The 23,098-nt window shown below is 41.6% G+C and overlaps 1 protein-coding gene across 2 annotated transcripts; it reads right to left on the bottom strand.

Moving 5' to 3' along the window:
• Positions 1 to 390: 390 nt before the first annotated feature.
• Positions 391 to 20,917, bottom strand: COCH (cochlin). Of its 2 annotated transcripts, none has more exons than XM_059474491.1 (11): positions 20,747 to 20,917; positions 20,625 to 20,669; positions 14,975 to 15,131; positions 10,112 to 10,245; positions 8,872 to 8,937; positions 7,945 to 7,989; positions 7,710 to 7,857; positions 6,625 to 6,728; positions 5,046 to 5,272; positions 2,850 to 3,366; positions 391 to 2,152 (listed from the first exon to the last, which is right to left on the bottom strand). In XM_059474491.1, the coding sequence occupies exons 1-11, from the start codon at positions 20,769 to 20,771 to the stop codon at positions 1,977 to 1,979; spliced, it is 1,644 nt and encodes a 547-aa protein (XP_059330474.1). In that variant the 5' UTR covers positions 20,772 to 20,917; the 3' UTR covers positions 391 to 1,976. The 2 variants fall into 2 exon arrangements, with proteins under 2 accessions (XP_059330474.1, XP_059330475.1); XM_059474492.1 differs by having other exon boundaries at positions 8,872 to 8,934.
• Between the last annotated feature and the right edge of the window lie 2,181 nt (positions 20,918 to 23,098).

Below are 23,098 nucleotides of genomic sequence, written 5' to 3'. Positions count from 1 at the left end.
ATGGAAATATGTGAAGAGTTAGCTCTGCAGTTTTCAGTGTCCCAGAGATGCAAACCTGCTTTTTGTCTAATGAATGATGTGAGTTAAAGCTGCCTATTTCTTTGCAACAGCAAAAGCAAAGTAGAATAGAAAATGTGATTCTATCAGCCAGCGCACTATTTATATTCAGATGATTTAACTAGCATCACACCTAATGTGAACAAAACTAAAACTTCAATATTGACTAATTAAAATGAAAATATTTGTAGAAATAATACCCTTATTATTTGAAAATTATTTGGAATTAAAGATCATACAGTTAGGAAGTACCACATAGAACTTACTTAAACTATATGAGGTTCATCATAAAAAGACTTCTGTGTTATGAGATATCAAAACAGACAGCAGCACTCCCAGTTTTCTTGCAATATATATTTCTATAAAAAGTTTATAAACTAAATTAATTGAATTTTTGCACAAAGTTGATATAGCATATGAATTTATACAGCAAAGGCTTAATACTCTTACCTATAAACACATAACAAAATTAGGGATAACAATTGCTAGAAAAATACAAGGAATCTTTGCCATTTATGTTTAGAGCAATATATAGTCAGTTATAAGTTATTAAAAAGCACAGCAAAAGCCCAATGAATACAATCCTTTCTGTGCCACTCCATAACTACTAGAAATTTTACAATCAATAGTGGGGTAGAGGAAAAAAGGGAAACCCCAGATTGATAGGAAAAGTGCTGTTTTGTTTTCTACTATATATTTTATTTGCAAACCCCCTTTATTTATTCAGAATATTTGGAGTATGTTATTCACACCAGGACACTGGAATAACTTAGAGAATATCACATCATTTTAGCCATATATGTGTCCATATAAATATATCAACATTACTAGGTATGTAATCAAATGAAAGCCTTTTCCAAGAAAACTGTTCTTTTATTTTCAGAAAACCTCACGCATCTATAGAGGTGTTTTTACTACCATTATGAAGTTGTTATTCTCTGAACTACTAAATCCAACTTAATGTGTCTGCCTACTCTCTTCTTTTCTGACCATGTAATCTGATATAAATCCATTAGGTTTAAAGGTTTGAGATACCTCTGGACTTGAATTTGAATGTTGTCAGTTCCCACTGTGTGGTCTTATTTAATCTCTTGGCCCAAGATTCCTGTCTCTAACTGTCTGGCCAATAACAACTTTGTCAAATCAAGACAATACAAGGCAGCAGACAGGAAATATCCGGTTGTCAGTTTTATTTGGAATATCACTGTTGACTTCAGTGGTGCAGAAAGCAGCAGTAGTAGCTAATATATTAGGATCCAGATTCTCTACTGTGCCTTAAATGCCTTTAAAATTCTGTGCTAAAAGAACCAACCAAATAGATCCACAGAAATCTGTGGGTAGAAGTTAAATGACTTTTGATATAAAATTTGCCAACCAGATCCAACAAAACCCCAACTAGTAAAAATAGACTCTTTCAGCTACAATCTGTCATATCTTTTCTCAAGCTGCCTGGCAATAATGGATGTTGCACATCAGGAGCACTGAAAGTACTGTGTTATCAGCAGAACTCTTTCCAAAGATACAGAATTGTAAGCTACAGAAAGCTTATAGAAGGTAGTACCTTATATTTAAAGATTTTTTTAACTCCTAAGAAGGTGTTTAGCAAGTGTCAGGAAAAAATGTCAGAGCTGTATTATTTCCTCTCAGTATCTGCTATTCTTAAGTGCACAATATGCAAAGCTTTGAACTTCAGGATGCTATATGCATGTCAAAAATATTAACTGTTGGCCAAATCCTGCACTTCAGGATCAAGTACAAGCTCACAGAAATCTTTGACTGACTACAGAAATAAAAAGTAGCCCTTCATCTTCCTCTGTATTGTGATAGCATATATAAGAATAAAACATCTGTGCTTTAGAGGGACCATTTCAATTTCATGACTTTTAGTTTCAAATAGTAATAGTGAACTGCAGATTTTTTTATTGTTTAGAGTCCAAAAAGTCTTTACAGATGCCTCTAATAATATCAGGAACCATCTGCTCCAATCCTGTGAACTCCCTGGTGAAGAAGGTATGAGATTCTCTTGGTTCAGAAGCCATGTCTTTCAGATCATCCAAAGGTGCCCAGGCAACACCAACAGAGAAGACTGTTATTCCTACAAAAAGGAAATAAATAAAAAAGACCATTTTGCCTGCAGATACAAAAAAACCCCAGCCATTTCTACATTAATGAATCAATGTGGATTTGAAAAGCATGTTTCAACACCTGCAATCTGTCAAAGATAATTAGATTTTGCCACTAAATACCAGGAATTAGATTTGACTCAGGAAAAATCCTGAAGGAAATATGAGGCGTCATAAGAGCTAATGTCTGAGTTGTTCTTGTAGTAACACATAGGATTGTAGCAGTTACAATGTCAGTCTTGAAACATAAGTAACGCTGTGTAAAATAGTTTTGAAAGTAAGTTTGGTTCCTTTGTGTATGCTTAGTGCCTTTATATACTCATACTTCAAGCATCACCAGCCCAATGAGCTTTTTGGCCACAACTGCTTATTCCCTTCCTAGATGATGGTGGAGCTACTTGGCTCATTATTCTTACTCTGCTGTTTGGGGAAATGAGACTGGGTGTATGTTGATCCCTAAGCTGCCATGAGTGAGTCTAGTCATACCTGGCTCTGTATTACTGGTTGCTGGGGTATTTTTCACCCTAATGGAAAATAGTTCCTAGGGGGTGCATTACATTTTGCTGAATTCCAAGTATGATACTTTGCAAACTTTAAAATCTTAACATTTGCAGCACAGCAGAAATAGGAGGGATCAACTTCCACCGCTTTTCAAAACGCATACTTTACCTGCTTTTTGTGCAGCTGCAGCAGGTCCTCTAACATCATCGTAAGACTGACCATCGGTGAGAACAATGAGGAAATTCTTGTTAGGCCCATCTTTCACTGGCCCAAACACATTCCTGGTGGTGAAGGAGATGGCATCGCCGGTGGCCGTGCCCCCGCTCATGTAGTGGATGCCGCGGATGGCCGACAGGACCTTGTCCTTGGTGACAAAGTCAGTGAAGCCGAACTCGGTCCTCTGGTCGTAGGTGAACTGCACAGCTGCCACCTTGGAGCCGATGTCAGAGATCTCAAAAGCTTTGGCCACGTTGCTCACGAACTCCAGCACGAGGCGGAAGTTGCTCTCTCCGATGCTGCTGGAGCCGTCTATCAGGAAACCGATGTTGACGGAGTTGTAGCAGGTCTTGCTACACAACATCTGCTCATGTGAGCACAGCTTCTGGACAAGAGGTTTGACATATTTGGTAGTACCAAACCAGGTGGGCATTTGGTAAGAGAAGAAGCCATTGTTTCGACAGACAGCCTGTTTGAAAACATAAAGGGAATGGGTGAATGCCAGCTGAGCAGTTCGGTGGATAATACTCAGACACCTATGATTTTACTTTCAAAAGCAGGTTAGAAATGAAGCCTCGTGGCTGGAACTTAGGATGGGTTTTTGTGTGCTTGTCTTTAAAGAAATTGAAACAGCTGTACTTGAAGTCAATGTAAGCCATAGAGCAGCTTATTTTATCCAGTAATAAAGCCAACCCTGCCACCCAAGCTCTGAAAGTTTTCAAATAATTTACCTTTTTTCACAAGAAGTGCAACAACTGAAAATTGTAATTTTGTTTTGTGTATGTGAAAAAGTCATGATACTAAATAGCCAAAGGATTGAAATTTCTGTATTTTTGCTTATACACTGAAAATTATCCTCTGTGTTTTCCCTTTGAACTTGGTGATACCTTTGGATTTTTAATCTATAATGTCACAAACACAGACAGAGTTGAGCAGAAATACAGCTCCTGATCATTCAGAGGAAAATTTATTTTCCCCTAGCTTCCATCAGATGCATGAAAAAATGGGTTAAATTCAAAATCAGCTCTCCAACTAATCCAGCTAAGATCAAAATGCAGAAGGAGAGCAGAGGCCTCAGCCACTTAAGGTCATGTCTTTCTGTGTCTGTACAGGGACAGACAGCGATAGTACAAGGCGAAAAGATCTCCTGAAGTAGGAGAGATCTAGAGTAGATATTGGGAGAGAATTCTTTACTGTGAGGATGGTGAGGCACTGGGACAGTTTACTCAGAGTAGTGGATGCCTCTTCCCCAGAATGGTTCAAGACCAAGCCTGAGCTACCTGCTCTACTGTGTGGTGTCCCTGTCCATGGCAAGGGGGTGGGAAATACATAACCTTTAAGGCCCTTTCCAAATCAAACCACTCTATGGTGCTTCTGTAAGTGCCTAAGGGTTGGACCAGCCTTCAAAACCTCTGGGGTCAGCAGCTAGGTATCTTATCCCTAGAGCTTCATTCTGTTCATGCCATTTCTGCTGAAATTAGACATCTGCAACCTCCCTGTGGAAAATGACTGATTTTCTCACTGCAGAGTAAGTAAAGACGGACTGAGCAGAAAGCTCGTGTAAGAGTAGGTGTTTGAATTCCTGCTCTAACTCAAAAGTAACAAGATCCAAAACTCTGCTTACAAGATCAAAGTCTTGTACACAGGCTTGCTGGGATGTGTTTTTCCATAATTTCTGTTCTCTTGGTAGTGAAAGTAAGTAAATAATTATCCACAGAGCTGGTAAGAAATAAGCACCTCCCTGTCTGCCCTTTTGTGAGAGAGAATGTATCACACCAGTATGTCATTGCTTTGGCGCATTCAGCCATACCTGAGATAGGGGAATTTCCTACCCTGGGAGTCTTCATGCAATTACAAATTCCAGGAGCTGCAACTTGGCCAAGCTTCCGAACTGGGAGTACAATAATACCTTTGTGTGGCCCCTTTAGCAAGGAAAAATCTCCAGTGTTTCTTTAACCTTCCCTCTGCTCATCTTTTAAATCACTTATGAGCAGGGATAATTTAATGAGCTGGTTTGAGAGAATATTTTTATGTCTATACATCTATGTGAGTTATTGTATATATATGTATTAGTTCATTAGAATTTTACTGTAAATTCTCCAGAATTATATTCATGACTGTAAACCAAATAATGACATTCTTCCTTACTTTGTCCACAAAGCCAATGTCTTGTACCATTCCCAGCTCCTCTGTTGTGGGTTTTGCTACAGACACAATGAACACATTGACTCCAAATTCTCTGGCCACTATGCCAGCTTCTTCTAGATCATCTGAGGGCCAGCCATCCAGGAACACTACAATGATCTTGGGAATTCCCTTCCGTGCTCCATTTTCCAAAGAGAAGAATTTCTGAGCTGTGTACTTCAAAGCTTTGCCTTGGTTTGAAGAGGAAAAGAACAAGAAGAAATAATGCATACAGTGATGGTACATTCTGGGATCAGCTTTCCATCTGAAATTGTGCAGGATTTATGTTATAACTACAGGACTAAGCCAGTGTAGCATTGAATGGGTGCCCCAGGAAATTTGATAATAATGAAGCTTGGGCAACCTCCAAGTTAAAAACTAATGACATCAAATCAACACCCCTCCCCTCACCAAAAAACCCCACAGATAAAGCTGAGGTGGAATTCCCTGAGATTATTTTTGCTCATGGGTCTAGTTTCCTACTAGGAAGTAGGTATATTAGTACCTGCCAAATGGATTGGAAGGAAGAAAGTACCTAAATTTAGCTTGTGAAATGCAACATAATTAGATGCTTAGTTTCAATATCTGTCTGGTTTTGTCTGTGGTAATTATTTTTTTTTTTCAGATTAGCTGGTAGGGACTGAGTTTTGGATTTGTGTGGAGAACTGTGTTGACAGTAGGGGGATATTTTGTTATTGGTGACAGCTCCTGCACAGTGCCAAGGCCTTTCCTGCCTCCTGTGCCACCCTGCCAGTGAGAAGGCTGGGGGTGCAGAGCCCGGAGAGCTGGCCCCAAGCTGGCCACGGGGATATTCCACACCACGTACGTCATGGGCAGCATGTGAAGGTGTGGGAAGGAGAACAAAGGAGAGGGGACATTTGGAGTGTTGGCATGAGCTGCTAGGTGAGCTGGAGCCCTGCTTTCCTGGGGATGGCTGAACACCTACTTTCCCATGGGAGATGGTGAATGGTTTCCTTGTTTTGCTGTGCTTATGTGAGTGGCTTTTGGTTTCCCTAATAAATTGTCTATCAATCTCCAAATTTTCTCATTTTCTTCTTCCCAATTCTCCCCCCATCCCACTAGGGGAAAGTGAGCCAGCAGCTGCATGGGGCTTGGTTGCTGGCTGGGGCTAAACCATGATGTCTTCTCACCACCACTCACTCCTTACTCCTAGTATAACTCTTTCATTAGCCACCCAACAAGAAAGAAACACTAACACTTTCATGAGTTTGTCCCAAGATATCATTCTGTTTCTAGTGAAAAGTCAATTACTGTTTAAATGCAGGAAGATTTATACAAGTATAAACAGTTGTACTCTAATTAAATGTGTAATAAGCATGCCTAACTTCTATAAATTAAATGTGAGATGTGAAAATGTTCTAGTGGAACATCACTGAACCTGATTAAGGTAAGCGTGGCATCTAAAACACTTCCTGGCCTATGTGAATTCTAGGAACTTCAACATTTACACACATACATATACATACATATATTAAAAATACATAAAGAAGTAATTTCTGTTTTAGGGGGAATATGAGCTCACCTGTATTGGAATTGCCTCCTCTGAAGCCTAATTCTTTTATGGCAAACAAAACTTCTTTTGTAGCAGTAAAGTTTTTCAGATAGAATTCAATTTTTGGATGTTCACTGTGGAAAAACAAAACAGAGTAATAAGGTTCACTTTTCATACTGATATTAGCAAACTAAAACACACTTGAAATAGTTTTGCTCATGATAATATATATTCTTCTCTGGATTTCAATTCTAAAATGTAAGTGTGCTTCTTGCTTAGTAAGTCTTGCAATCCTTAGGAAGAGGAATTATCTGCCTGAATGGATAAATTAAGGACAGCCTGATCCTCATGCTTATCAAACAGATGATAGCATTAGGTTGAAAATACATAAAGAAAAAAATTGAACATGCCAGACATTAAACTAAAGGAATCTGTGTAACTAAAGATTGGCAGGTTTTCTACTTATTATAAGGATTTGCATGACAAATACCTTCCTTATAAAAAGTCCTGCAAAGTGCAGTTTGAGTGTTTTGATTTGAGAAGTTCAAGGTATGCTAGCTACTGACAAAGAGGTTAAAGACTTTAAGTATTCTGTCTCTGGATTTCATTTTTAATTTACAGTAGAAAGCAAAAACAAGTGACCAGTTACAAATTGAAAAAATATCAGCTGTAATATTTTATCAGTTAAAGAGAAAATATTTATTAAATATTAAAATATAGATCAGGTAAGAGCAGGTTTTTGTTTTGTACATGCACATAGCCATTAGGGACTATTCTCTCTACAATTTTTAGAAACTGGCATCTCTCCTTTTCAGGGTGTTTCCTGCTGTTCTACTAAGATGAGATGCAAAGCTACAGCAGAGGAGCTGTGAATCATCCAGCTTCTCTCTATTCAAATATCAAGTATCAGAGAACAGAAGATGTTCAAATTTGTCATGTCCTGTCACATGCACATCTCAGTATAGCACAGAGCAAACAGTGCTATGGCTCAAGGGATTCTTTCCCTTGCCATTCATCAGCCATTATTGAGTGATTTTGTTCTGCAAAAGGAGAAGTGACACATTAATTTTCTCTTATCGATTACTCCATTATATTTTATGCAGGTCTGTTCTTACCTGGCTTGTACGACCCCAACATGAGGCCCTTCTGTTCCAATTCCCAACATTACAGCTACTTTTCCAACAAAGTTTTTCTGCAAGTTAAACCTGCGTTGGCCAATGTTGTAGCTTCCATCAATGAGAAAGGCAATATCAGCTTTACAGTCTGTGAACATCCAAAATAATTATACTTGTTAACATCAAATAAATGTTAGGATTCTGCTTTGCGAAAGTTAAATCTGTATGTTCTTACCTTTGTTTCCAGCCTTTTTATCAAGAGTCTTCTTAGGTCTTTTACCTTCAGTGAAAAAAAACAGCATGGATCATTTAAGAACAAGAGGATGAATGGACTGAGGTAAACCAGAAAGAGCTCTGAGTAAAGAAATTACAGTGCAATCTATCTGCAGTAGGAATTGTCAACCATTTTAATAATTAAAATTGGGCTACTACTGCTTTGCTCCTTGGAGAATATTCTTTTTCAAAGGAAACAGCTTAACCTTCCTTTCTACACCTGACTGACTGATTACTGAGTTGTACAAAGCCAGGAAGATTTCTCTACCTCACCTTCCCAAGTGCTACTGTTTCTCAGTTAGCAACCCTGCTGTACAATGGATTTTTAATGGTTTGGAAGCAAACCGTGGTTTAAACTGTAAACCAGGTCGTCTATTCACGAACAACATCAAAGTCCAGTATTTATACAGCACTAACTTTCACAAAAAGGGTTTAATGCAGCATTTTCTGTGGTGAAAAACAACTAAATTTCTGCTATGCATGTCCTGACAGCACTCAGCTGTTCAGCAGTTCTGTAAGAAGGAATGCATTAATTCTGTCTTCTCCATGGCTTAGAAAGAATGAACATCACATGAGCTCATGAACTCTTACCTTCCTCTGTGTTATCTCTATTACTTTTCAAAAACCATTCAATTTTTTTTTAATTTGCATGAAATCATTTGCATAATTTCTTAATTCCAGTCTCATTAGTGAGATCAGAATCAGTCTCCAAGATTACATACAATTCCTATTTTTTTTCCGATGAAAGAGACACTGCAAAACCAGACACTGCAGCTGTTTCCTCCTTCAAAAACAAATGGGTCTCATGAGCACGTTGTCCTGGCCAGGTCCTGCCCAGTGCAGTGCCTCCCTCTGGGGGATGCTCTCCCCTGGCTGCGGGATCACGCACCTGTGGAAGGACGTGCTGTGGACACCGATCGTCCCACGGCTTCCAGGGCTGTGCTCTTGGTACCTGCTGAAATGAGAGCACTTTTACTGCATTTCAGTGTACTCAGATGAAGTTACAAGTGCTTGAAGAATTACTGTACTTGCAATAACCTTTTTTTGCCATCTGCCATTAGCTACTCTGGGAGTAGGACACGAGCCTAGACAAACCTTTGGTGTAATCCAGTCCTTGTTTTACAGGTAATTAATTTCTGCATTTTAAACAACAGCAGCTGATGAGTAACTACAGCATATATATCTGATGAGAGGTTTTGAGCCGTATTAGCCATTATTTCCAGCAGATAAAGAGAGGACTTCATCTGGAAAACTGGATTTCACCTTCACCCTCACCAAAAGCACCTCTAATTTTAAGTGCTTAGCTAGCAACTTGCAGTGGGCACAAGGAATACAAGTATCTTAGAGACAGTAGGCTGAATTTTAGCTGTGTAAACATAAGAACACATTACAGAGATCTGCTTCACAAATTTTCTATACTAGCAAACACCCACTTCAATATTTTTGAAACCACAACAACGCACACAACCAATATGTTTCTGCATATGATTTTATGAGGGTGGTTTATCTTCACTGAGTGGCAAGGCATGGCAACAGGCTTGCAATTAGTCAATTAATAATTAACAACTACCTCAACAATGGGGACAGAAACTTCTGGACTAAACCACAACATTGCACTGTAACTTAATGACCACATCACATGTTAAGTTGATGTTATTACTATTTCTGGAGGGTCAGTTTTCTCTTTGCATGGAATGTTGCACAAGGTAATTGAAGGGCCCGACAAAGTGCTGTTCCCTGCACAAATGCAGGCAGAGGGAGAGAAAGGATAAAACTGAATGGCTGGAAGTGGCAGGAGGACTGGACTGCAGTGGCAGGATCAAAGCACTGACTTTGATCAGCTTAAACTGTTGTGGAGCTGTCCACTGCCTGCTATCATGTCATTATATTCCAAATAACTGACCCATCTTTGCATCAGCTTCTGTTACAGACTACCTACTCTAGCTGGAATAGTTTTTCTTTAGGTAATTGAGGAAAAAGTTAAAATAATGAATTAGAAGTGAAACCTTCTGTTGCTAAACAATCGCTCTCTCAATGCATACAGAAGCACTGAGGAAGTGTCCCATGGTTCTGCCAGAGCTTCAAATATAGTTTGCAAAACAGTGAAACAGTGAGTGTGATCCACCTACCAGTCACTGAGAAAGATGAAGCCCATCTAGAGAGCACCTGAGACTGGATGCCATTAGCATTTACAGCAGGGTAGTTTTCCTGTCCTGGGAGAGTCTGCACCCTTACAGCTCCTCCTGTGTTGGTAATCACCCCACTAAGGTTGAAAGAGAGTTGGTATAAATCAGACATTTTAGTCACAAGAAAATGCAATACAGGTAACGCCATCATTAGAATTTTTGTCACCAGCCTTCTCAATAAGATCTAATAGAGGCAGGCAGTTGTGTTCAGGCTAGAACAATCCTGCCTGAACACTCTATAGAATAGTTTCCCCTAAAAGTCTTTAGGAGAAACTATTCTATAGAGTACCACACAGATTTATTTTTAAAAGTCAGGAAAGCCTAAAATTGTGGCACTTAAACTAATGCAGAACAGTGATGCTTCAGGCCATATCAATTCCTAAGTGACAATAAGAAGATCAGAACTGTCAGATCTCTTATTATTTTTAGAGGTCAAAAGTCAAAGTTGTACTTCTCTAAGAGGGAGCAAAACTTGGTGCCTTGTAGTGTGTGGGCAGGTATAGCTCTGTGGGAGACAAGCAATCATTGCATGAGTATTTAAACACAGCAATGTGTGCCTTGGCGTTTGCTTTTTGGTTCTGTTTGGCTTCCTGCTTGAAAACACAACCTGATTTAACACATTGTGAAAGTAGAATAATCAAGACCAGAGTTTAGAAAGCTTTACATATATTTCTGATAATATGAGATCTGGATATCTATGGTAAAGGCAACTTCCACATGAAATTCTATTTGGAACAGTGTTAAAAGATATTCATTCTTCATGGATGTGACTTGCATTTCTAAATTGAACTATGATTATATACATTTATACATGTGTCTGACTTGCATGCCATGGCTGCTTTGGTTAAACTGAGCTCAGCAGATTTTCCAGGAGCAGCTTTCCCTTCCCTACTTGTTATGTTATATGCTACTGCCAGTGCTGCTTAACAGGGGCTTTATGTAAAAGCTGCTAGTCCATTCTCTTGCCTAGCTTGTTAATTACAACCTGTAATTTATACCTAAATGGTATTTTTCACTCAAAAATGGACACAAACAGAAAAGCAGATACACACAAGGCATTAATCCTGTACCTCACTGCACAACAGCTTGTGAAGGAAAGTGTACCAGTCAAGAGTAACAGAAAGATCTTATAAAATACAGGACTAAAACACACTTAAAAATCAGCTAAAACATACTTAAAAATCTGAACTGAATTGAGATAAATCACACATTAACTGCAAAGTTTTTAAGATCCCCATGCAAGAAGCATTTCTTTGCACTATTGGAGAAAGAGATACGGGGTGTTGCTGAGTTTTGAATGAATTTTTCAAGGAGTCTACACTTCAAAACTGATGCCTAGACCACAAAGAGTCTTCTGGCCATGGGAGGTGATCCTTATAGATGTAACTGCAGTCAGTTTATCCTAAGGGACTTTAGGCAAATGGCTGAATTGCCTGAATTCCCATCTTTCCTTCCTACTATCACCATCTGCAACCTCCTTCCAAATAATCAGCCTTTCTCCATCACCCCAAGAATTATCCTCCTCATCTCCAAACTGGTGTCCTGCTGCTGCCTGATTGCCATCAATCACGGATATGGAGCCGCTCAGGATTTCACGCCAGCATCCTCTGGACCCCTAAGCTGTGTTCCTTCTTTCTTCCTTCCTTTCTTTCTCTGCACTCCTATTGCTTTTGGCAGGAAAGAAGTTCAGCAGCAGAGGCAGGCATGATACCAAAATTTCCCGGGGACCTACAGCAGCTCAGAAATCCCTTTGACCAGATAACATTTTTGTCAACATTCTTGTAGCAAACACTGGGGCAGCTCAGTGCCACTTGTGTTTATGGGCACATTGTGGACAGCTGGGTAATACCATGACATGCTTTTGTTAGACTGGAGTTCTGCGAGCCCAGTGCTTAATGAGGACTGGTTTCACCCTTTGACAAGTTAGGAAGGTTGTGAAAAAATTTACATGCCTATTGAACATCTAAATGCTACCACATTGGGCTAGGTCTCCATTTAGTGGAACTGGCACTGGAACAGAACTGCACAAGCTGAGAACAGAGTCCTTCATTTGACCTTTTGATTATTAATCCAATTAATCACTCAGTGGTAGATTTAACTCAGTTCTTCATGCCTACATAGTGTCAGCCTGGTAGGAGGTTCTCTATTCTTCCCTCAACAAATATATCTTTTATCCTTCTGCCCAGAAAAAGAATAATATTAAATAAATATTTTGTTTCCTGAGAGTAATTACACACAAAATGAGACAAAAAGCCAAATATAACAAGCTAAAACAGGCAGAAAGATTATTCATCTGTAGAACACAGAATTATTTGTAGCTGAATTCTGCTAAATTATTTTCATGTATTACATAGCATTTTCTTGCATTAATAACTGCCTCAAAATAATGGAACTACTCACAGGACTAAGCACTATTTGATTTATATAAAATTAAGGAATCCAGCCTTAATGTAGACCAAGGATGCAAACTGAAGTGTATGTACAAAATTTTCAAAGCACAGATCTACTTACATCACAATAATGGCAAACTCCAATCACCTATTGGGAATGGCTTCTTGAAGTTTCCTTCATGTCAATATGGATTTTAGACATTGCAACACATGGCAAGAAGGAGCAAGTATCTTCTATGTTTTTGTTGGATTTTGCAGCCTGCACTGAATTTAGCTGAGAACTAAGCAGCTATTGTCTCTTCTCCATGCATCAATCCTTTTTTGCCAGGACTAGTTATGGCTGTTAACAGTTGCAGTAAAGCCACCAAAACATTCTCATGTAGCAAATTCTGTTCTGACATTGAAAGGCCAGCAGAACTAAAAGCCCCCAACTTAAAGGCAGTCTTCAGAAACAGCAGTTCTCCTAAACAGATAATTTTTCACCTTTAGCCTGCTTTTTCAAAACCCCTTACTACAGTCTACCACACTCAAAGACTTGAACAAGATTAATTTAAATCCAATCTGGAAGACAGATTACAAAGGTTATATTTTAACCTCTTTGTCACTATTAGAATCCTCATTATTCTCACAATGTCTGTGGAGAGAGACTGTTGGATGCAGGATGGGGTTGCATATTTCACCAGAAGTACAATTTATATTGACTCTTACTATGGAAAAGCATGGATTTTTCTACAGCCTCATGTTCCTGGGCTGGAGAACAATAGTACACATGGTTTATAAGGTACAAACTTCGGTGAAGAGCTAAGTGATTTATCATTAAAAGACTATGCAAATCATGAAAGAAATATGCCTCTGCCATTTCTTGTACCTCCTCCTTCTGTAGAAGTATTTCCCAGCTGTGACAGAACTGAGCCCCAGCAGCTTTTGTGGTGGGACTGTGCCAGCAGTCAGTCACTGACAGCCTGGCATGGGGGGTTCCAGAACGCTGCCTGGTTGGACTGCTCAGGAACTGCTCAGGAACCTCTGTGTCTTTTCAAAATGTTCAAGTCTTTAATCTCTTTAGAACAAGGTCTTGACAGCAAGAGCTTTTTTCTCTTTAAAGACATCTTTGGCAAGAAATAGAATGTTAAAATAAATGGCTGCATCACTAAATATGAACATTGTCTCAGGAAAAATAAAAAAGACAATGGAAAGAAATCTCTGTTTTCCTCAGTTCAAAAGAAAAACAATAGAAAAAGCAAATCCAAAGTCACTACCTGCATTCAATCTAGACATTCTTCACAAAATTTTTTTATATTCCTCAGCTAGGAAGAGTGAAGAATAGAAGAGTAATTTTTTTAAACCTCCATGAAGACTCTTAAAACACACTAAATGGAGATCTTAATTCTTTTTACAGAAGCATCAGAAGGAAGCCTGTCTAATAATAAAATACACATGGAAACATGTGAATTTGAGACAAACTCTTCAGCTTTAAAAACAAACAGAAACATATCCCCATGACACCTCCCAAGCTCCTTCTAAGTCCTTCCATAGTACCTTAGCCCCTAGATTCTTTTACAGCATTTGAGAAGTTCCAGAGTTTCTACTCAAAACCCCTCCTTAAGTCAATTTTTCTTTTTAAAAAACAGTTCATTTTAGTTTACCTAGGAGTTTAATTACTGTACAATAAGTCCAAGTTTTGGAAATCTTGTTAAAAGTTATAAAATTTTAATTGACACTTGAAATAAGATTCCAGATAGTAATGACAGCTTCCTAAATATTACTTAAAATGCTTGGCGGGGGTTTTTTAATGGCATTTAAAGTGTCCAGCAAGGAATGTTAACTCAAAAAGGTTTTATTTTCCTCATTTTTCTTCTAGCAATTTAAATTTCCGTAAAATTTTAAGTTTATAGTTGTGGGCGTTTTAACATAAAAAATACTGTGATAGCTGCAGTATCACATCAATATGTTCTGATAGAGCTTTCTTCTGTTGCTTGATGCTAAAAAAATGCAACCACTTTTCCTCCACTTCTTTTAAACAGTTTGTTTGACACAATATTTTAAGAAAGTCAGAAAGTGAATCTGCTTTTATTCTTCAATTATTTACTATTTATACTGTATCCTTCCATATCTACTAGTGATACAAGTGATTTCACAGTGAAAGGCCACCTGTGGACAATGCTGGGCCCTGTCAGAGAAAGTTGACAAAGCAGTTTGGAGGAACACTCAAGCACAACTCAGGTAACTTGCAAGCTGCACAGATATAATTTTTATTTTTCCTTGCTTTCTCTTCTCCCAGTGACATTCCAATTGAGTTAATAGGACCCAAAGTCCAGAGAGATTTCTGCTATGATGGCACCAAAAGGCCAGGACTTGTAAGTGTGGCAGAGACTTTATAAACTCACTTAGCACATGGATTAGCAATGATCTGACTTACCTGTGTATGGCAGCTCCGCAGACGCTCGAAAGAGAGGCATAAACTCCATCCCCAAAGACATAAAACTGCCACAGAGGACAGTTTGCTGGGCAAAGGACATCTTCTGTCCCCTTTCTAAGGTCAAGTCCTCTTGTAAAGCACGTGATAGCAGTAGAAGCTAAAGAGAAAAGAAGAACTTTTGACCTGAAAATCTTAAGAGTTTGTTGTTGGGTTTTTTTTTTTTTTTTTAATGTCTCTACAGTTTCCAAGTTTAAAGCAATATCTGAGTTTGAAACTAAATACAATGTCTGTAAAGATGTCTTCGGAGCTTGCAAATGTACAGTTATGACAAGGAAACACACACTTCAAAATTACTTATGGGAAAAAAGTGGCAGGAAAAAAACTCCCATGAACAAACAACATTAAAATAACATCAAGGAACATTACACAAGGAAAAGCAATCCATTTCTGTAAATTTGCTGCAGAGACAGAAAGGCAAAGGAAAAACTTTTGAGGGCTGACAGACCACAGATACAGGTGGCAATTTCCAAGGAAGAAACTAAATCACTCTGACAACCCCACAAAAAACTCCAGCCATAAGATATCTATGAGTCACTTGGGGAATTCTGAATCTTCTCTCCAGTGGCATTCATGGAGCAAGCTGACAGCAGCATTTCCCTTAGCCTCTTGCAATAAATCCTACTGAGGCCAGTGTTAAAAAAAAAAAAAAAAAAAAGGAACACACATCTCGTTTCTCCAGTAATACAGTAACATCTAGAACATTGGTATCAAGTCATTACAGTGAAGTTTACATCATTATGTGCAGAGGACTGTCAGATTCATACAGTGATACAAAAGTTATCTATTCAGCTGAGGCACACGCATTTTTTGTGTAGAACTCTGCCTTTTTTCAGAAGTTGCTCTCCAGGTTCCCATCATTAAGCTTTCACTGTGCTTGCCTGTGTGCAGCGAAGGTATGCAGACACAGATTAACATCAGTAATTTCACTTGGCAATCTGGTGCTTTTTCTTTTGAAAACATTGAGGTCTTTATCTTGCCTGGTCACTACCATCCTTCTACTACACAAGATAGCATAGTCCCCTGCTCCGTTGCACAGCAAATTAGAGATTTGGCTTAGATCATTATCAACTCAGCAGCACAAGGGCAACCCATGCCTGCCTGTTTACTCTGAAGTTCCCAAGGCATCTAGAAGGTGCAAGAACCTTTTCTAAATGCACCTGGAATACTACCTGTGCACAGATGAAAGCTGGCAGAGGCTGGCCAAGGCACCAGGGCATGCACCACAGCATCATATGCCAAGGACTGTATGTTTCAGGGATCAGTGATCTGTCTCTTGCCTACTTTTCTGCCCACTATTTTCATTCTCGTTGACTGAATGTGTTTTTTGACCCCAACATATGCTGCTTATAAATGAAAGCCCTTGGAGCATATGCTGTTCTTCATCAGGGGATGGAAAAGGTGATACCTCCAGCTGATCTCACTGACTTTAGAGCTGAAAAGCAGAAGAGTTGCAGCCAGAAATGCAAAGTGAAACAGGTCTGTTCATTCTGACTGTGTGAATTGAACACACATCATCAGCTATGCATGCAATTTTACTCTTAATTATATACAATAGTCATTAATGCTATGCTGAAACAATGTTAAACTACGTTATCACATCTTCCTGAAAAATCATTGCTGCTATTTGTTAGCACAAACATGGGACTTGTACATGCTGAATCTGCCTATATAGTTCAGACTAAGAAGAAAAGAAAGCAGTAAGCACTTTTTTACTTTTCCCTTTTCAAGATAATAAAAACTGTCTACCTAGCAAGAACTAAAGTGATTCAATCTGATTCTCAAGTATTCTAATAAATAAAAAAAAGTTTCTTTTAGGACTTAGTCTTACCTACTCACATCCTAGCCATGCTTAGTCTTATTTAACTGCCTTAAAGACAAAAGATGGAAAAATCAAGCAGAATTGGTGCTTATACCTAGATGCTCCATGATTTCAAGGTCAAAAATGCAATATTATTGGTATAGATTGGTAAAAAACTCTGATTTGCTTTCCACTTTGAGTCCCCTAATCCTTTCGTGGAAGTTCTACAAGTGTGTTTGCCAATTAATGGGCACTGAACAAGTGGTATCCACCAAATGACACCCAGCAAGACCATCAAAATCAAACAGCAGCTGCAAGGCTGGAAATCCTTGGAGGAGCAATTGCAACAAGCACCACTGGCAATCTCTGCTCTCACAGCACTGCTTGTGCCTCTCACCCTGAAACATTTTTCCAGCCTCTACAAGTGCAAGACACCACAGGAAGTTTTAACTCCTGTCGTTTCTAATGTAATGTACTTGACTGAGTTCCCTGGCTGGCTGTGCACACAAGGACAGCAATTAGATGTGTCTAGCTAACAGACCCTGCATTGCTTGGAGATCTCTATTTCCCTCATCACCAGGTACTTACTAATTACTGTCATGTGGCAGGCTTTTGCATAGCACAGAAGATGGGGGGGAAAAGTAATCTTTCTGTGTTTTCCCTGGCAATCAAAACACAGAAATCCATTGTAGCCCAGCCACAGGATTTTTCTGTACTGGCAGCCTGAAGACTGTCATCATCCTTGTCTCAGGCTTCCCAGGGAAGGCTGCACGTAGCTGCTGTGTGAACTGAAGAGCTGACATGCTGGAGCTAGGAGATTTAGCAGTTCATACCTCAGCTGGATCAGCACTGAGGTAGAAAGACACACTTTGAGGAAAATAATGCTCTTAATTAAAAGCAAAAATTTCATTTTCGTATTTTCTGTAGGTAGACTCGGTTTTCTCTAAGCCATAACTCTAAAATAGAGACTACACATTAGAACACATTAGAAGTGTTTGGTGAAATATCAAAATGAAAGCAAATCTTTTTGTTGACTACCAAAATTAAGACTTAAGATATCAGCTCTGCAGTGGTTTTTGTTCTTCCCTGTTTGTTAATGCATCATCAGCTATCCAACCCACAAAACTTCAATGATTTTGTTGCAAACATTAAAATGTATTAATGAGGTCAGAATACTAGAATATATAAAATTGTTTTTTGGCAACTTACATACTCATAATTCTCACAAATTTAATATATGACATTACTATCAAAATTGAAGAAGCGCTTGTTTTTGTTAGTCTATCCAAGATACTTCAACATGGCAAAAAATGCCAAAGAGCTGTATCTATATATAAAGTAACTGAGATAAAACCTCTGTGTTTTAATCACTACAATTGAAGAATGCAAGAGCAGTAGCAGTGGAAGCATTTCTTTCAATACTTATGTGGTGCAATACTCTAAATCCAAGTATTTTTGCAAGAAATAAATAAGTTTACAATACACAGGAAAGGATTCAGTTCTAGACTCCAACCATTCTGGACTCTGGTGAAGATGTGAGACCTATGCCCTGTTACATTCAGTTAGGCTTTTAGAACCACAATAAAACAACTATCACCCCATCCTGTCAAGACACAAATCCTTCAAGCTTCACAGAAACACACTACATCAGAATACCATACAAAAGCAAGGTAAAAAGAAAATAAACTGTAATTCTTCCTGATTTAGGCCATATTTAAGGGTAGGGATGAATGTCTTCCATCATTGTTGATCGTTGACCTAAAAAAAGCAAAAAAAAGCAAAGACTCACTTATCTCTTAAAACAACCATGTTTTCAATCATTCCATCAATTTCTATCTTTTTGGTGCCTCTTGCCATGTAGTCTGATTTTGCCATGAGTAGCTGCCTCTTATATCAATCTATAAAAGTTGTGACTTAATTTTCAGCAGGAGCCACTGCTTTAAGTTATTCTAGAGGAATAAAACCCATAGGCAAAATCTGATCTTTTCTGATCTTGAAGCTTTCATGCATTGCTTTGTGAAAACAGTTTGTTTATGCAAAGGAAAAAAGGAATCCTATGTACATTATTACAAAATTAAAAATAGAGGTTCCTACATGAAAACCAGCCTTATGAGTTGTAATATAGAGAAGTACATCCCTATTATGCTTTCTATTATTTTAGTATTTAGTATTTTTTTTTTATAGAAAGATTTTAAGTCCTTTTTTACTTTGAGGCTTCAAACAAGCCTGTTTTTTTCTATCTTATGCAAGGAGTATCAACAGTTGGAAAAAAAAGGACATACTAGTAAACCTACGTTTCATATTTTGGAAGACAGGTGCACAGATTGCATACTAATTGATGTAAATTTCTAGTACACATCTTGACCTGGACAGGGGCAATGGGATTTAGAGTAACCTAGTCAGGGCAATTGAATTCATTTCAATCTGAGCCCTCTGCCCTTTTCTCACCCATGTAAGGCCACTGGCCATCACATGGCAGCGTCCACCCACCCACACAGCCTCATGTGTGCACTTGGCAGCATCTGTGTCCATTCCAGTGGGAGCATAAAGAAAGTTTTGGGATGCTCCAAGATCTTCACACACACTATGAGCCTAAATACAGTAGATTCTTGAGGGAATTAATGCTCTTTCATTACTTTGTGCAACAGAACTGAGGCACTTTTATGTATGCAAATTTCTAGTTCAACAACCAAATGCTGCTGAATTTAGGCTCAGAATAGCGGTAAGAGGGAATATCTTACAAAAATTGTTCACATTAATGATATTTTAGCTGGTTCCAGATACCTTCAGGTTACAGTGTCTTCTCTGGCCCTGAATGAAGCATTCCAGAAAATATTCATTTGCTTTCTGCCAGACTGTCAGCACTTCATGTATAATGCACCTGCAAAGTACAAAAGGGAAAGGAACTGGGGGGTTAGAGTAGGTTTTCCATTGCTGTGCATTTTTTCCCTTTTTTAGCCATAGCAATTCTGTAACAGATAGCTTTTATCAGATTAGCACAAAAGAATTTTCCAAATCTTTGATTCACCACAAAATGAGCAGCAAATCCTGATTCCTAATAACTGTGAAATCGTTAACAGCCATTCAGAAAAGCTTGGGGTCACTCACCTCCTGCAGGCCAGGCCTGCATCTGGAAACATGTTCTTCTGGAGGTTCCTGTCCTCCTTTGGTGGAAAGTTCCACTGAAAGGGGCAGACAAACTGCTCGCGTCCTTCGGTCACACATTTCTCCAACTGCTTCCCGCGGCTCCTGGTTCCCATGGAATTATTCTGGTTCTGGGAGAGCCTGCTCTCCAGCAGCAATGATGCAGTCCAACACAGGATGGCACAAGAGGCAGTCCCTGCCATAGCCTGCTAGGCATCCTAAGCGTGTTCCTTTGCTTTCCAGGTCGAAGTAATGGCAGGGCAACTTTAAAATTTTTTTAATCAATTCCATGGTCTAAAATATGCCAGAGATCCTCAAATTGCCAAGCACCGTACGAGTGCCTTTATAACACACGCAAACACACTCCCCCTCACTCTTGCCACCGGCACTCCCCTCGATGGGGCACTTGTCACCACGGCGCTGCTTCAGCCCGTGCCAGGGAGGAGATTTCCCCCCGTCTGGAAGCGTTCCCAGACACGCTCCGTGCCCCTCTGCAGGTTCCCACCGGCCGGCTCCGCAAACCCTTCCCGGCCCGGGCTGGGCTCCCGCGCATCGCGGCCAGGGAGCCGGGACAGGGCCGGGCCGGGCACGGACGCTCCGAGGGGGAAATTCCCGCGGGATGCGGAGGGGGAACAGCGGCCAACTCACCCGAGCCGTCGCTGCCGCGCACCGGGCCGGAGAGCAGGAAGGCGCCTGCGAACAGACAGGGAGAGGGTCGGGGACTGCTCCGCGCCCGCCCCGCCGGCCCCGCCGCCGCCCGCGGTACCCACCGAGGAGCAGGGCCGAGAGCCACATGGCGGAGCCGGGCCGAGCCCGCACCGGGGGCAGCGCACAGCTGAGCCCAGGAGAGCGGCGTGTCGGCCGGGTCACTGCGCCGCGCCGTGCCGTGCCGTGCCGTGCCCGCACCTCCGCCGAGCCGAACAGCCCTGACAGCCGCCGCTCCCGCTTTAAACCTCGGGCGGGCGGAGGGAAGGAGGGCCGGGGCTGGGCAGCTCCGCCGCCGCGGGGCCCGCAGGTGCTGCCGGCCCTCCCCCGCCGCGCCCCCCGCGGCTCTTCCGCTGGGAGCGGCGGCCCGGAGCCGCCGGCTGCGGCAGTGCGCCTCCCCGCTCGCTGACTCGCCCCTCCGGACCGTGTGCGGACGCTCCCGTGCCCGGGGAAGCGCCTTTGCGGTTTGCATTCCCGCCCCTGCCCGCGCACCCCTGGATATCCCCTGCACCCGCGGGGCTCCAGCACCTGATGGCAGGTGTCTGTACTCCAGATGCCTCGGGAAATGCGGGCGGGGTGTTAGCGACTTCGCCGCAGCCTGTGCCCCTCGCTTGAAGCTGAGGCAGGGCCGGAGCTGTCCTGAGCGCTGCGAGGTGCGGCGAGAGGTGCCGGGCCCGTCCCGCCCGCCCCGGGCCCGATGCCGCAGCCGCTTCGTGCGAGGGCCGCACCCGGTCCCGCCGGGCGCTGCCCCGGGGAGAAGCGGCGCGTTTAAACCTCACTGAATCATTCGGAGAGATGGAAATGCCCGAACAGGCGTTCCGGGTATCCCGTTTGGTACAAAGGGTTAGCGCAAATACTGCAGGTGCCTGCCTTTAATTTAACTTAAATTATTAAATGAAATTAAAGGAGGGAAAAAAAGCAGCAAAACCAAAACAACCACCCCGCTATAAACCAACCAACCAACCAACCAACCAACCAACCGAAAACCAAACCGATCAAACCAAGCCCCCAGTTTACAGCCCGACCCGTTTCCACAGCCCAGTGCACGCACGCCCGTGTGCTGTGAAGCCCCGGCTGGCGCTGATGTGCATTGGGGACAGGTCACTTGGGAATCTTGGGCAGAGGGCAGAAGTGCGTGAATTTTAACGAATGCCTAAAAATCGCATTTTGTGGTGGCTGTCAGCATACACTGCTTGATTTTTGCTTAGGATAGCTGCTCCCGAAATGAACTTTTAAATATAGCTAAGCCTTCAGACTTCATAGGAATTAGGATTTGCTGAGGCAGAAAATTAAGCGCGGGCGGGTGTTGCAGCCAGCCCTGAGAGCGACAGGCTTTGGGAGGCAGCTGCTCAGGGCAACTCGCTTTAGGGCTTTTTAAAAAAATATTATTTTTTCTTCTTAAGGTCGCATAAAAATGCTCTTTGTGAAATATCTCTTCGTATGATTGAAAAGAAATATATTTGAGGTCTCTGCGATCCGTTCAGAGATATGTGGCCTTTAAAAGCAAAATAGGAAGCATGACCGGGTAAGTTATTAGTAATTTATTGCTTTTCCGGAGTTTAATTCAAGAAAAGCGTAGAACTGGTGAGAACACGATACCCCTTTCCCCCACAGCTTTGATCATCCCAGTAACACATTTTCGCGCTTCCCACACAGGATAAAGGTGGTGATGCTTTCCTCATGACAGGGTCCTCTCCTACAGGTGCATCTCAAATGCAAAATTATGCAAGGCGGATGGTGCAGATGTCAGGAACTTCTACTGGCGTTTCTCTCAGCTTCTCAGGACCCTGAGATCTTGTCGAGAAGTTCCTGCTCGTCAGCAGGCTCTCTCCACAGCAAGAGGTGCCCTCGAGGAGTGGGTCGGTCACATTTCGCCTCCGTGACAGAGGCCGCCGAAAGGTGTGTGTGTGCGTCCCTGAGCTCTCCTGCCGTGCGGGGTCTCCCGCAGGTGCGGTCTGCTCGGCACAATTTCTGTGGCAACCCTCGTTCCCATTTCCTTAGAGGTGAGGTATTGAAGAGAGAAGGGACATTCGCTCAGTGTTTTGTTTTTGAAGAAAAGCTCTGTGCAGCCGGAGGGCGCGCAGGGGGCGATGGCAGCCGAGGGGCGCTCCCCGCTCCCGCCGGTGCCGCTCCCGCCGCTCCCCCGCCAGCCCCGCTCCGGCCCGGCCACGACAGCGGAGCTCAAGCCCGGCCCGGGCGGGGGAGATGGTGTTGGCTGGTCCTGGGCTAATGTTTCAACTTGTCGGGGGGCGAGAGCAAATTGCTCCGCTGAAACTTTTGTCACACCGGCCGGCGCGTTTGCCGCAGTGAAATGTCCCGGGAATACCTTCCTCCGGAGGTCGAGGGACAGGCAGGAAGGACAGGGAGAGGCATCCCATTTATGCCGGGAAATACGGGAAATGCCTGAACCGAGGGAG

Source organism: Ammospiza nelsoni, chromosome 6 (genome assembly GCF_027579445.1).
Source record: "Ammospiza nelsoni isolate bAmmNel1 chromosome 6, bAmmNel1.pri, whole genome shotgun sequence".
Classification (NCBI taxonomy): domain Eukaryota; kingdom Metazoa; phylum Chordata; class Aves; order Passeriformes; family Passerellidae; genus Ammospiza; species Ammospiza nelsoni.
The sequence above is the reverse complement of the archived record's forward strand: the minus strand, read 5'-3'. Positions and strand labels throughout refer to the sequence as shown.

Coding starts and splice junctions, on each gene's coding strand:
- COCH (XM_059474491.1), bottom strand. CDS start 20,771: ATGTGGCTCTCGGCCCTGCTCCTCG. Junction 15,132..20,624: donor GCGCGGCAGCGACGGCTCGG/GTGAGTTGGCCG, acceptor TTTTCTCTTTAG/CTTCTACTGCTATCACGTGC. Junction 5,273..6,624: donor AGGAGGCAATTCCAATACAG/GTGAGCTCATAT, acceptor CTTCAAACCAAG/GCAAAGCTTTGAAGTACACA.